A 12,983-nucleotide genomic window follows, 5' to 3' on the forward strand; every position below is an offset into this window, starting at 1 on the left:
GGGTCCCGACACCATCCCGCCCCCCAACCCACCTTCATGCCAGTTTCAAAGGAGACGGGTACCCGCCCCGCACTGGGACCCGCCCCCCCAAGGCGGGAAGGGGATCAGTGCCAGTTAACTGCCTGTTAACAGGTAGTTAACAGGCAGTTTTTAGCCTAATCCCTATTTTTAAGGTTGAAGTGTGGGATTCCCGACGGCTCCAAACCACGGCAAGTTAGAGGAGGCGGGCCGTCGGGTTGAAGGAACTGGAGGATTCAAGATGTCGGTGTTCAGGTGAGTGATGTGTGCATGAGTGCAAAAGTAAGTGTGTTTGGTGTGTCTAAAGAAGTTTAAATGACCTTTTCCTACCTTTACAGCCTTCCTTCCTTTAGGTCTCGGGAGTCCCTCATCTCACCGGCACAGAAAGCAGAATGGCTGCGAACTGTCAAAAGTGACAGCCTTCAGCTTTCTGTGCAGGAGAGATTTCTAACTGAGTCTGTGGAGAAGGACTCGTGTTAGAAATAAGACTATCAGTATTTGACAGCTTCAAAGAGCTTTCAAACACTGATATTTCATCTGTCAAAACCTCTTGACAGATGAAATTTCAGTCTGTGACGTCACCTGTTGCCGGGTGGCCCTTAATTGGCCTGCTGAGCCCGCTGGACGGGTTCAACAAGGTCAATCAAGTTAAAATCACGTGGATTGGCCACATCTCGATGGAGGCGGGACAACAACCCCGAAAGTTGTAGTCCCGCCTCCATCACGTCCCCTGAATGAAAATCCAGCCCTATACGTCCAACCACGTTTTCCTTCCATCTGTGCTTCTGCACCTTCCCTTCATCCTTGTCCAGCTGAGCAGCCTAATAAGGATGAGCAGCTCACCCCATCTACCTTTCCTCTTTGAATTCACTGGCTCTTGCTGGGCAATCCTCCATTACCTCACCAAAGTGACCATTCTTGGATCTAGATATTAAGTATCAGCAGGTCATTCACCTGTGGCGGGCATCACAGCCGAGCTCAATGCTTAGGGCCGCACTTTCTTAGTCCTTAGATGATGATTAGAAGCAAGAATCTCCTTGATGTTCTACCTAGTCCAAAGGAGCTGATGCAAATTGCAGTAAACATCTTCAGTTGCTTTATCAAATACTTACCCTCTGTCATATGGTCTGTATTCCTGACCCCTCAAAGGCTCCTCAACTTCTGCAAGGCTCTAGTCAGGAGTGCGATGGGATTCGCACCACTCACCTGGACAGGTGACGCCGCAACAACGCTCATGAAGCTTAGCATCATCCAGGACAGAACCATCCGTTTGATCAGAGCCTTGGCAATGGACTCAACATTCACCCACTCCAGCACAGTGTTCAGATCCATTCACAACTCTTCCGATAATGAAACAGCCCATACCAGCCGACAGCAGGACCTGGATAACATCCAGTTTTCGACTGACAAACAGCAGGTAACTTTGCGCCAAATAGGTACCAGGTAACGACCATCTTGAACAAGAGGAAACCCAGCCAACTCCCCTTGACCTTCAACGTCACCACCATCACCATCTTGGGGTCACCATTGATCAGAAGCTTAATTTATCAACACCGTGCTTACAAGAGCAGGTACTCTGAGAAGAATGGCTCACCTCCTGACCCCTCAAAGCCTCTCAACCCCCTACGAGGCTCAAGTCAGGAGTGTGACAGAATACGCACCCACTCACCTGGATGGCTGAAGTTGCAACAACACTCAAGAAGCTCAGCACCATCCAGGTTAGAATCATCCGTTTGATGGACTCAACATTCACCCGCTCCACCACCAGCGCGCTGTGGAAGCAGTGTGTACTATCTGCAGGATGCACTGCAGTAACTCACCAAGGTTACTTCGACAGCAGCTCCCTCCCTTGCAATCTCTACTACCAAGAAGGAGACCAGCAGCAATGTCGTGGAAACACCATCAGCTCCAGGTCCCATACTGTCATGGGCTTGGACATACAGCTTTGTTGTTTCATCATCGCTGGGTCAGTAGCCTGGGATTTCCTACCTAACACCTCTGTAGGAGCACCATTTCCATAAGGACTGCTGCAGTTCAAGGAGAAGGTCCACCGCCACCTTCTCGGGGCAGCTAGAGATGGGCAATAAATGCAACCCTGCCAGCAGCACCCACACCCTGAGAACAAATAAAGAAAAGTTGCTGCCCCAGCTACAATCAGCTGATTCAGTACAGACCAGGAACTAAACCTAGGTTCTTTTGCTCCACAACAACATTATAGAAACATAGAAAAATAGGAGCAGGAGTCGGCCATTCGGCCCTTCGAGCCTGCTCCGCCATTCAATATGATCATGGCTGATCCTCTATCTCAATACCATATTCCCACTCTCTCCCCATACCCCTTGATGCCTTTTGTGACTAGAAATCTACCTATCTCCTTCTTAAATATATTCAGCGCCACTAACATGGAAAAACATTTCTATCGATCTCTGTCTTGCCTGTACTCAACGACTGAGCATCCACGGCCCTCTGGGGTAGAGAATTCCAAAGATTCACACCCTCCGAGTGAGAAATTTCTCCTCATCTCAGTTCTAAATGGCCGACCCCTTATCCTGAGATTATGGCCCCTGGTTCTAGACTCTCCAGCCAGGGGAAACAGTCTCTCAGCATCTACCCTATCAAGCCTTCTAAAAAATGTAGATGCTTCAATGCGATCACCTCTCACTCTTCTAAACTCCAGGGAGTATCGGCCCATTCTACTCAACCTCTCCTCATAAGACAGCCCTCTCATCCCAGGAATCAATGTAGTGAACCTTCGTTGCAACCCCTCTAAGGCAAATATAGTCTTCCTTAGATAAGGAGACCAAAACTGTGCTCCAGGTGTGATCTCACAAAAGTCCTACTGTATATAATTGCAGCAAGACTTCCTTAATCTTGTACTCCAACCCCCTTTATTGAAAACATTTAAATGAGTAGGCAGCACGAAGTTTGTGTGCTGCCTGCATCGGAAGCAACGGACGCGGGTTAATCATGAATCGCGATCCCTGCGCCCATTTTCGGGGTTATTGAATTTAGCCCCTTGTACTCCAACCTCTTTGCAATAAAGGCTAGCATACCATCTGCCTTCCTAATTGCTTGCTGTACCTGCATGTTAACTTTCTGTGATTTGTGTACAAGGACACCCGAACCCCTCTGAATACCAACATTTCCCAATCTCTCACCTTTTAAAAAAATATTCTGCTTTTCTATTCTTCCTACCAAAGTGGATAATTTCACATTTTCCCACATTATATTCCATCTGCCACCTTCTTGCCCACTCACTTAACCTGTCTATATCCTTCTGCAGCCGCTTTGTGTCCTCCTCATAGCTTACTTTCCCACCTAGCTTTGTATCGTCAGCAAACTTGGACCTATTACACTCGGTCCCCTCATCGAAGTCATTGATATAGATTGTGAATAGCTGAGGCCTAAGCACTGATCCTTGAGGCACTCCGCTAGTTACAACCTGCCACCCCGAAAAGGACCCGTTTATTCCTACTCTCTGTTTTCTGTCCTTTAACCAAACCTCAATCCATGCTAATAGGGAGGGAATTCTACAGCTCAGAGCCTGGGCGGCTGGAAGCATGGCCGCCAATGGTGGGGCGAAGGGAGTGGGGGGATGCACAAAAGGCCAGAGTTAGAAGTACGCCGAGTTCTCAGAGGGTTGTAGGGTTGGAGAAGGTTAAAGAAATAGGGAGGGGCGATGAAGTGATGAGAATGTTTCAGTACCACACGGGTGGTGCATTAACCCACTAAGTTTTCAGGGTAGCATGCTGTTCCACTTCTGCTGTCAGGTGCCCGTTTGGGAGAATTATATTTAAGAAATTACAGGTAGACTATCCTTTATCCGCACTTCCGAAAACCGAAAACCTCTAAAAACCGAAAGTTTTTTCGTGGAGCGTAAGTCGTGCGCACGACATGACCCGAGTGCCGCCAAACATGGCAGGAGTGGTCCGGGAGCTCTGCCTTTCCCTGTGAGCAGGGCAGAGGGTCACAGAGTTCCCTCCTGGGTAGGAGATTGCAGGCCGAGCCGGGCAGTGTGAAGGAGGTACCGGGAGAGTGAACCCAACAATACAGCGGCCCGTCCGATAGCTGCAGCGGCCCGTCCGATAGTCTTTTCTTCCCCCCCCCCACCCCCCGACCTGATTTGCGGGCCAGCTTAGTGTAGGAGTCAGCCGATATCCGGCTTTCCCACAACTGGCGGTGGCAGTCGAGCCCCAGACCCCCGCTAAGCCAAGGAATTCAGATACGGAGCAGGGGGGGCCGGAAACCTCGATCTAACGGCAGAAATCAGCAGCCGTTTTGTTAGGTTTTTTTTCTTCCCCTAGGTTTTTTTTCTTCCCCTAGCATTTTTTTTAAACAGTCAGGCTGTGGAAAGAGTCTCTGCAGCTTAGCAACAGCTTCAGAGACGCTTCCAAGGCAGGGCCTGAGTGTTTACAAGCTGTTGCTAAGCAACAGTGTTTGTTGTCAGATACGGAGATGAAAACCTTCTGAAATCCGAAAAATTCCAAAAACCGAAACACAGCTGGTCCCAAGGTTTTCGGATAAAGGATAGTCTACCTGTATTAAGCTTGTTGCATTAGTCGGAGCGTATTAGAGATCACCAAATGGTGAGAAAGTAACAAATGGGAAAATCTGCAGTAAGATTAATGTGATCAGCAGGAATAACAAAATTACTGTTCTGGGAGATTTTATCTATCCGCTGATCAACTGGGAGAGAGGTGGGGGGAGGGGAAGCAAAGGAGAACAGGGAATGGAATTCCTAAAATGTGTACAGGGCTCCTTCCTCAGGCTGTGTGTTGGTAGGCGTACAAGGGCAGAGGAGTTGCTAGATCTGCTTATGTGCAATGAAATCGATCAGATAGATGAACTAAATGTGGGTGAGCACCTTGGGAGCAGTGATCAAAATAGAAGGTTTACGATCCAACTAGAAAGGGGAAAAGTCCGTACTAAAACTAGGACAGCAGATTGGATTAGGGCAGATTGCAGGAAGGTGAGGAGCAAGTGAGCTGGGGTGAGGCGGGAGGTGAAATTGTCTCAGAACTGTCGAACAGCAGTGGGATGTTTCTTTAACAGATTGAAAACATACAGAATATTCCATTACAAAAGGGAACCACTGGCAGTTCAGGATGCCGTGGATAAATAGAGGTTAGAAAAGAAAGAAAGACAGACTTGAATTTCTATAGCGCCTTTCGTGACCTCAGGACGTCCCAAAGCGCTTTACAGCCAATGAAGTACTTTTGAAGCGTGGTCACTGTTGGAAGGTAGGAAACGCAGCAGCCAATTTGCGCACAGCAAGCTCCCACAAACAGCAATATGATAGTGACCAGGTAATCTGTATTAGTGATGTTGATCGAGAGATAAATATTGGCTAGGCCCCCGGGGATAATTCCCCTGCTCTTCTTTGAAATAGTGCCATAAGATCTTTTACGTCCACCTGCGAGGGCAGACGGGGCCTCGGTTTAACGTCTTATCCAAAAGATCTGATATGCAGCACTCCACTGGAGCATCAACCTAGATTTTGTGCACAAGTCTCTGGAGTGGGACTTGAACCCACAACCTTCTGACTCCGAGGCGAGAGTGCTACCCACTGAGCCACTGGCTGACATGGCCTGTGAGGATAATTAGGATAATGAAGAAAACTAAAGAATATGAGAAGATAATAAGTTAAGAGCAAGATAAAGAAGCGAAGTGGGAGTATGAGGGGAAAAAAAATCAAAAAACATCAAAAGGAACAGTAAAGTAATTTCTAAGTATAACAGTAAATAGAAAATTGCTAAAAGTGATGTGGGACACTCGAGTGGAAAGCACTGCCAATTTGTAGATAATGATTTTTTTTTAAATGACAGAGGTATTTAATAAGTACTTTGCGGTCTTTACCAAAAAGAAGGATATCAGAGGTGGTGGATCATGAAGTAGTTGAGAGTGAGGCGAGCAAAAATTATTAATGGTTAAAAAGGAAAATTATAGATAATTTAGTTAAGCTAACGAAGACAAAATGCCAGGGCCCAACGAGATACATTCTAGGATCCTGAGGGCAGAAATTGCTGAGGCCTTTGAAATAATATTTCAGGGCTCTATTGAGTGTGCACGTGTGTCAGATGACTGGAGAGTGGCCACTGCAGAACCCATTTGTCAAAAAAGACACAGCTAATCCGGATAATTACAGGCTAGTTAGCTTAACATCTGCAGCAGGGAAACTTTTAGAATATTCAATTAAGAATGAAATGACCACGCATCTGGATAAAGGGAAAACAGTTAAACGTAGCCGGCACAGATTTCAGAAGGGATTATCTTGCTTGGCAAGCTTCGTAGAATTCTTTGAGGTGGTAGCAGACCAGCAAAAGCAAAAAAAAAAAAATAATTGTCTGAGTTAATAGATATCTGGCAGTGATTTTAATGTAGTATTTTAATTCAATAGCTTTGACGATGTCAAGCTGATTATATCAGTGCTCAAGGCTCTGCTAGCCTCTTGTGCTTTGCATTTCTCTCTTCCTGTAACGGTGTCTCTCCAACTCTGATGCTTTGTCTCCCTCTCTCTCTGTTCTCCCATTTGCCAGTGGCAGTAAGGCAAATATTCATGAGCCTGCTATACACGGACATCCAATATCCGCATCTTATCTCACCTGGTAGGTAATGGTTTTCTTCCCATCAGTTCCTACTGCTGGTAGAGTCAAAGGTCCTGAAATGATCCAAACATGTTCATAACGCTGGGTCAGCTCACGGCAGTACATTTCCAACCTGCCAAAAACAATACAAATGCCTTGTTTGAGTTAATGGTTTTACTTATTTCCTTCGCTCCCCCATTGTCGGCCGTGGCATCAGCTGCCTAGGCCCTAAGCTCTGGAATTCCCGCGCTAAACCTCTCCGTCTCTCTCGCCAGCTTTAAATCACGCCTTAACATCTACCTCTTTGACAAAGCTTTTGGTCACCTGTCCTAATATTTCCTTATGTGGCTCGGTGCCAGATTTTTTTTGACAACACTCCTGCGAAGCGCCTTAGGACATTTTTATTACATTAAAGCTGCTATATAAATGCAAGTTGTTGTTTCTACTTCTGCAGATTATGTTTTTTTTTCCCCTCCAATTTTCTCTCCTGCTCCATTGAAGCCATCAGCCCTGACTGGTGGGAGCAGCCCTCTGCTACCTCAACTAAGTGCCCATCCTTCATGGGTGAGCCCATGTGACCTTACTGTGTGCAAAATGCCTAACTCATTTGCCTACCTAACAAGCAGGTGCCCTTCACAGTATCAGAAGCACTTTGGGACGTCATGCGAAACCCGATAAGATGCTTTCTGAAGTCCATTTTAAATAGACTATCATGGGCCTAGATAGAAATTCATATGAAAGGACATTTTATATGATGCAGAATGGAGCCCACATCTGCCACAGAAGCGACAACTGCATCACCTGGAGGCCACCTGAAATTGCGCACCCATATAGAGCCCTGATCTGGTGAGCACCGTGAATGGGCTGCAGAGGGGAAAATAGCTACTGCTAAAGCTCCACACCTCCAAACGGGGGAACTAATTTTCAACAGGCTATCGTGTGGGTCCTGGCTGTCGTCATGGGAATGTTGGCAATGCACTGAGACATTTTGTGGTGAGTTTTGATGAGTTGCGGAGAGCTGCTTCTGAGGAGCTCCTGGAACCTTCTGTCCAGCTAGCAAGGGCCCCAACTTACATTTATTAGTTTTTTGATAATTATTCATTCTCAGGTGTGGGTGTCGCCAGCATTTACTGCCCATTCCTAGTTGCCCTGAGAGTTTGATACAATTGAGTGACTTGCTGGGCCACGTCAGAGGGTGGTTAAGAGTCAACCATATTGGTGGGGAACTGGAGTCACGTACAGACCAGACCGGGTAAGGACGGCAGGTTTCCTTCCTTAAAGGACATTATTCAACCAGTTGGATTTTGATGACAATCCGACACCTTCATGTTTTTGTTTTTACTGATACCAGCTTTTTATTACAAGATTTAGAGAGAAGGACGACGCTACCTGTAGAGACGGATTTATGCTAGCCAAATGCGCTTAACGTCTCTCTGCTACGCTGGTGTTGAAGAGTGGTCCATGCTGACAAAAGCCTAACGCTCTTCTTTGCTAGTAAGACAACTGCCGGACCAGATTAAAGAAACAACGGAGACACCGCACGCTACGCAGTCCAGTAATCGAATTTGGTAACTGTGAATTACTGTCCCTTAATATTAGTCTGTGGCGGCTGTATTAACTTGTACTGTATATACCAATAAAACATCTACCGCGTCAATATGGAGTCACGTCTGAATCATTAAGTTTGAGCTGTAAAGCCTCTTGCAACTGGAACAAAAGTCATCAGCACTATGGGTTTGATTCAGATTTGCAGAAGAAGGGCCAGATCTTAAGTTTCAGGACTACAGAAAAGCAAACACAACCGGGGTGTAGCAGCAAGCATACCCAATATTTCTGTCATAAGTGAATGTTGTCTTTTGCTTGCTGTAAACGCTGGACCACATTTAAACTCCGTCACCTGCTGAAGGAAATGTTCCCCTGCTGCACAAGTAGCAGTACAACAACAACAACAACAGCTTGCATTCCATGTAATAAAAGGTCCCAAGGTGCTTCACAGGAACGTAATCAGACTAAACTTGACACCTTGCTCTGTCTCGCTCCTGGTTGGCTGCAGATGTTCCTGCTGACAGTTCCCTCTCCTGCTCCTGGCTGTTCCTCTCACTTCCAATCCCTCTCCTGCTGCCTTTCCTGCACACGATTCCGTCACTGCCTTTCCTGCTCCTTCTGGCTCTCCTGGTGATTCTTTTGCCCCCTGTTTCCCATAACCTGGGAAACCCGAGCCTGCCTTGCACTTAGGCTGGTGCTGGCTGGCCTTCCTGATCGGTGTGGCTTAGCTATTCAATGGATAAACTTACTGTCCCGTGATGAAAGCCTTGAGTATGTTTTGATTGTATGGCATTTTTGCACAGCATGGAATAGCATATACGCCCTTAAATATTTACGCATATATATATATATGTAGACAGTCTACTCCACAATGCTGGAAAATGAACTAAATAAATTGTGAAGAATCAACGTTTTCTGGAGGGGTCAGGGGGGGAGCGCAGACCCCCATTTACTCCATAATGAATACATCTGCCTGATCTACAGTATATCTACTGCTAAAACTGCCACTACACCATTGTTCCAGTAACGTTTCCTGTGACTTTGCACCACACCCAAATGCCTACCTGTGCCGTATACAGATTCTGTTAAAGACTTTCCAGCATTCAGTGACCTGCACAAATACATCAGGGTTGACAGAAACGATACAGCACAGGAGGCCACTCGGCCCATCGTGCCTGTGCTGGCCCCATGGTAGAGCTGGCAAATTCATCCCACTCCCCTGCTCTTTCCCCACAGCCCTGCCATTTATTTCCCTTCCAAGTATATATCCAATTCCCTTTTGAATGTTACTATTCAATCTCCTGCCACCGCCTTTTCAGGCAGCGCATTCCAGATCGCAACAACTCGCTGTGTAAAAAATGGTTTCCTCATCTCACCTCTGGTTCTTTTGCCAATTACCTTAAATCTGTGTCCTCTGGTTACCGACCCTTCTGCCACTGCAAACCATTTCTTTTTATTTACTTTATCAAAACCCTTCATGATTTTGAACACTTCTATCAAATCTCCTCTTGATCTTCTCTGCTCTAAGGAGAACGATCCCAGCTTCTCCACATAACTGAAGTCCCTCATCCCTGGTACCATTCTAGTAAATCTCTGCTGCATCCTCTCCAGGGCCTCGACATCCTTCCTAAAGTGTGGTGCCCAGAATTGAACATAATACTCTAGCTGAGACCTAACCAGTGTTTTATAAAGGTTTAGCATAATTTCCCTGCTTTTGTACTCTATTCCTCTATTAACAAAGCCAAGGATCCCGTTAGCTTTTTTAACAACCTTCTCAACTTGTAATAGCAGCGCATTTGGAAAACAGTGACCGGATCGGACAAAGTCAACATGGATTTACAAAAGGTAAATCATGCTTGACTAATCTACTGGAATTTTTTGAGGATGTAACTGGTAGAATAGATAAGGGAGAACCAGTGGATGTGGTGTATTTGGACTTTCAGAAGGCTTTCGATAAGGTCCCGCATAAGAGATTAGCGTGTAAAGTTAAGGCACATGGGATTGGGGGTAAGGTACTGTCTTGGATAGAGAACTGGTTGGCAGACAGGAAGCAAAGAGTTGGAATAAACGGGTCTTTTTCCGAGTGGCAGGCAGTGACTAGTGGGGTACCGCAGGGATTGGTGCTAGGACTCCAGCTATTCACAATATATATAAATGATCTAGACACGGGAACTGGATGTAATATCGCCAAGTTTGCAGATGACACAAAGCTGGCTGGGCGTGTGTGCTGTGAGGAGGATGCAGAGAAACTCCAGTACGATTTGGACAGGTTGGGTGATTGGGCAGATGCATGGCAAATACAGTATAATTTGGATAAATGCGAGGTTATCCACTTTGGTGGCAAAAACAGGAAGGCAGATTATTATCTGAACAGCAATAGATTGGGAAAAGGGGAAGTGCAACGAGACCTGGGTGTCCTTGTGCACCAGTCGCTGAAGGTAAGCATGCAGATGCAGCAGGCGGTTAAGAAGGCAAACGGTATGTTGGCCTTCATAGCGAGAGGATTTGAGTACAGGAGCAAGGAAGTCTTGCTGCAGTTGTACAGGGCCTTGGTGAGACCACACCTTAAGTATTGTGTGCAGTTTTGGTCGCCTTATCTGAGGAAGGATGTTCTTGCCATGGAGAGAGTACAGCGAAGATTCACCAGACTGATACCTGGGATGGCAGGAATGACGTATGAGGAGAGATTGGGTCGATTAGGCTTATATTCGCTAGAGTTTAGAAGAATGAGAGGGGATCTCATTGAAACTTATAAAATTCTAACAGGACTAGACAGACTAGATGCAGGAAGGATGTTCCCAATGGCGGGGGAGTCCAGAACCAGGGGTCACAGTCTAAGGATAAGGGGTAAGCCATTTAGGACTGAGATGAGGAGGAATTTCTTCACCCAGAGAGTGGTGAACCTGTGGAATTCTCTGCCACACAAGGCAGTTGAGGCCAATTCATTAAATATATTGAAGAAGGAGTTGGATATATTTCTTAAGGCTAAAGGGATCAAGGGATATGGGGAGAAGGCAGGGACAGGGTACTGAATTTGGACGATCAGCCATGATCTCATTAAATGGCGGAACAGCCTCGAGGGGCCGAATGGCCTACTCCTGCTCCTATCTTCTATGTTTCTATGTTTGTCCTGCCACCTTCAAAGATTTGTGTACGTACACCCCCCATGCCAGCACCCCCTTTAAAATTGTACCATTTACTTCATATTGCTTCTCTGCATTCTTCCTACCAAAATGCATCACTTCACACTTCTCTGCGTTAAATTTATTTGCCATGTGTCAGCCCATTTCACCAGTCTGTCTATGCCCTTCTGAAGTCTGTTACTATCCTCCTCATTGTTTACTACATTTCTGAGTTTCGTATCATCTGCAAGCTTTGAAATTATGCCCTGTATATATTAAAGTCGAAGTCATTAATATATATATCAAAAAGAGCGTGGTCCTAATACCGACCCCTGGGGAACACCACTGTATACTTCCCTCCAGTCTAAAAAAACATTCACCACTGCTCCCTGCTACTTGTCCTTTGGCCAATTTTGTATCCATGCTGCCAACATCACTTTAATCCCATCGTCTTTTATTTTGCTAACAAGTCAATAACCATTCAACGGTTTACATGGGCCATTCATATTGATCATGGAAATTTGAGGCTATTAACTAGCACATTATACTGCCAATTAAAAGATTGGGGTTTTACACTCTGCCAACAACTGTGCTGGGAAAACAAAGCCCAATATGCCCTGAGCCAGACTGACCAGGAAGGTCCCAAGTTCGGTCACTGGTCTGTGCCAAGTTATTGACTACAACCTGCACTGAAGCTGGGATTCCACAACTGGCATTCGTGACCCAAGGCTAGACAGGGGATAATGGGCAGGGTTTCCGCTTCTGATTGACTACTCACTTGACTCCTGCGGAAGTGCCTGTATGTGGACCTTGGGGTGGGCAGAGCCAGGCTTGGCTGAGCTGCTCTCCCAGGTCAACGGGGCTGCTGACAGTCAAAGCCTCGGCCTAACTGAGCCAAGGCACTGAAACAGGGTGGGGGGGGGGTGGCCAACGCCTGCGAGGCCGCAGCCATCACGAGCTCGCACGTGTAGGACAGCACAGAGAGGGGAAAAGCTGGCAGCTTAGAAACTAGCAGCCATTTGCTCCGGCATTTATTAGGCACCCGCATCGGGTTTAGATTCAGAGGATTTCAGCTCTCACCTGTTCCAGAAGCCAGCATTGTTTTCATAATTCTGAGGCACAATGTTGGATAGATAGAATGTTTCAGTCATGGCTTGCTGCAAAGGAAACAAAAGCACGGCATAGGATCACATAACAGAAATAAGTTAGGGAACGGTAGCATAGTGGTTATGTTACTGGACGAGTAATCCAGAGGCCTGGGCTAATGATCCGGAGACGTGAGTTCAAATCCCACCACGGTTAAATTCAGTTAATTAAATAAATCTGGAATAAAAAAGCTAGTATCCATGACCATGAAACTACTGGATTGTTGTAAAAACCCATCTGGTTCACTAATGTCCTTTAGGGAAGGAAATCTGCTGTCCTTACCTGGTCTGGCCTAGATGTGACTCCAGACCCACAGCAATGTGGTTGGCTCTTAACTGCCCCTCTGAAGTCGCCTAGCAAGTCACTCAGTTGTCTCACCACCACCACCTTCTCAAGGGCATTTCTGGATGACCAATAAATGCTGGCCTTGCCAGCGACACCCACATCCCATGAACGAATTAAAAAAAATAAACTTTGAATTTACATTTAAAGGGCAAAGCCTTTGCAAATGTGTTTGAGAGGTTAATCAGACTAATTTGACGCATAAGACTATGAATGATTATTCCTT

At 46.2% G+C, this 12,983-nt stretch overlaps 1 protein-coding gene across 1 annotated transcript in view; it reads right to left on the minus strand.

Annotated features, from left to right (window-relative positions):
- LOC147116971 (nuclease EXOG, mitochondrial-like) overlaps positions 1-12,983 on the minus strand; it is a 58,397-nt gene that overhangs the window by 18,033 nt on the left and 27,381 nt on the right. The window contains exons 4-5 of the mRNA XM_085987472.1: positions 12,350-12,426; positions 6,621-6,735 (exon numbers count right to left, since the gene is read on the minus strand). Of these exons, the coding sequence (XP_085843598.1) occupies positions 6,621-6,735; positions 12,350-12,426 (192 nt within the window). The remainder of the gene's footprint in view (positions 1-6,620; positions 6,736-12,349; positions 12,427-12,983) is intronic.

Source organism: Somniosus microcephalus, chromosome 5 (genome assembly GCF_052327205.1).
Source record: "Somniosus microcephalus isolate GS21.2 chromosome 5, FLI_Smic_1.0, whole genome shotgun sequence".
Classification (NCBI taxonomy): domain Eukaryota; kingdom Metazoa; phylum Chordata; class Chondrichthyes; order Squaliformes; family Somniosidae; genus Somniosus; species Somniosus microcephalus.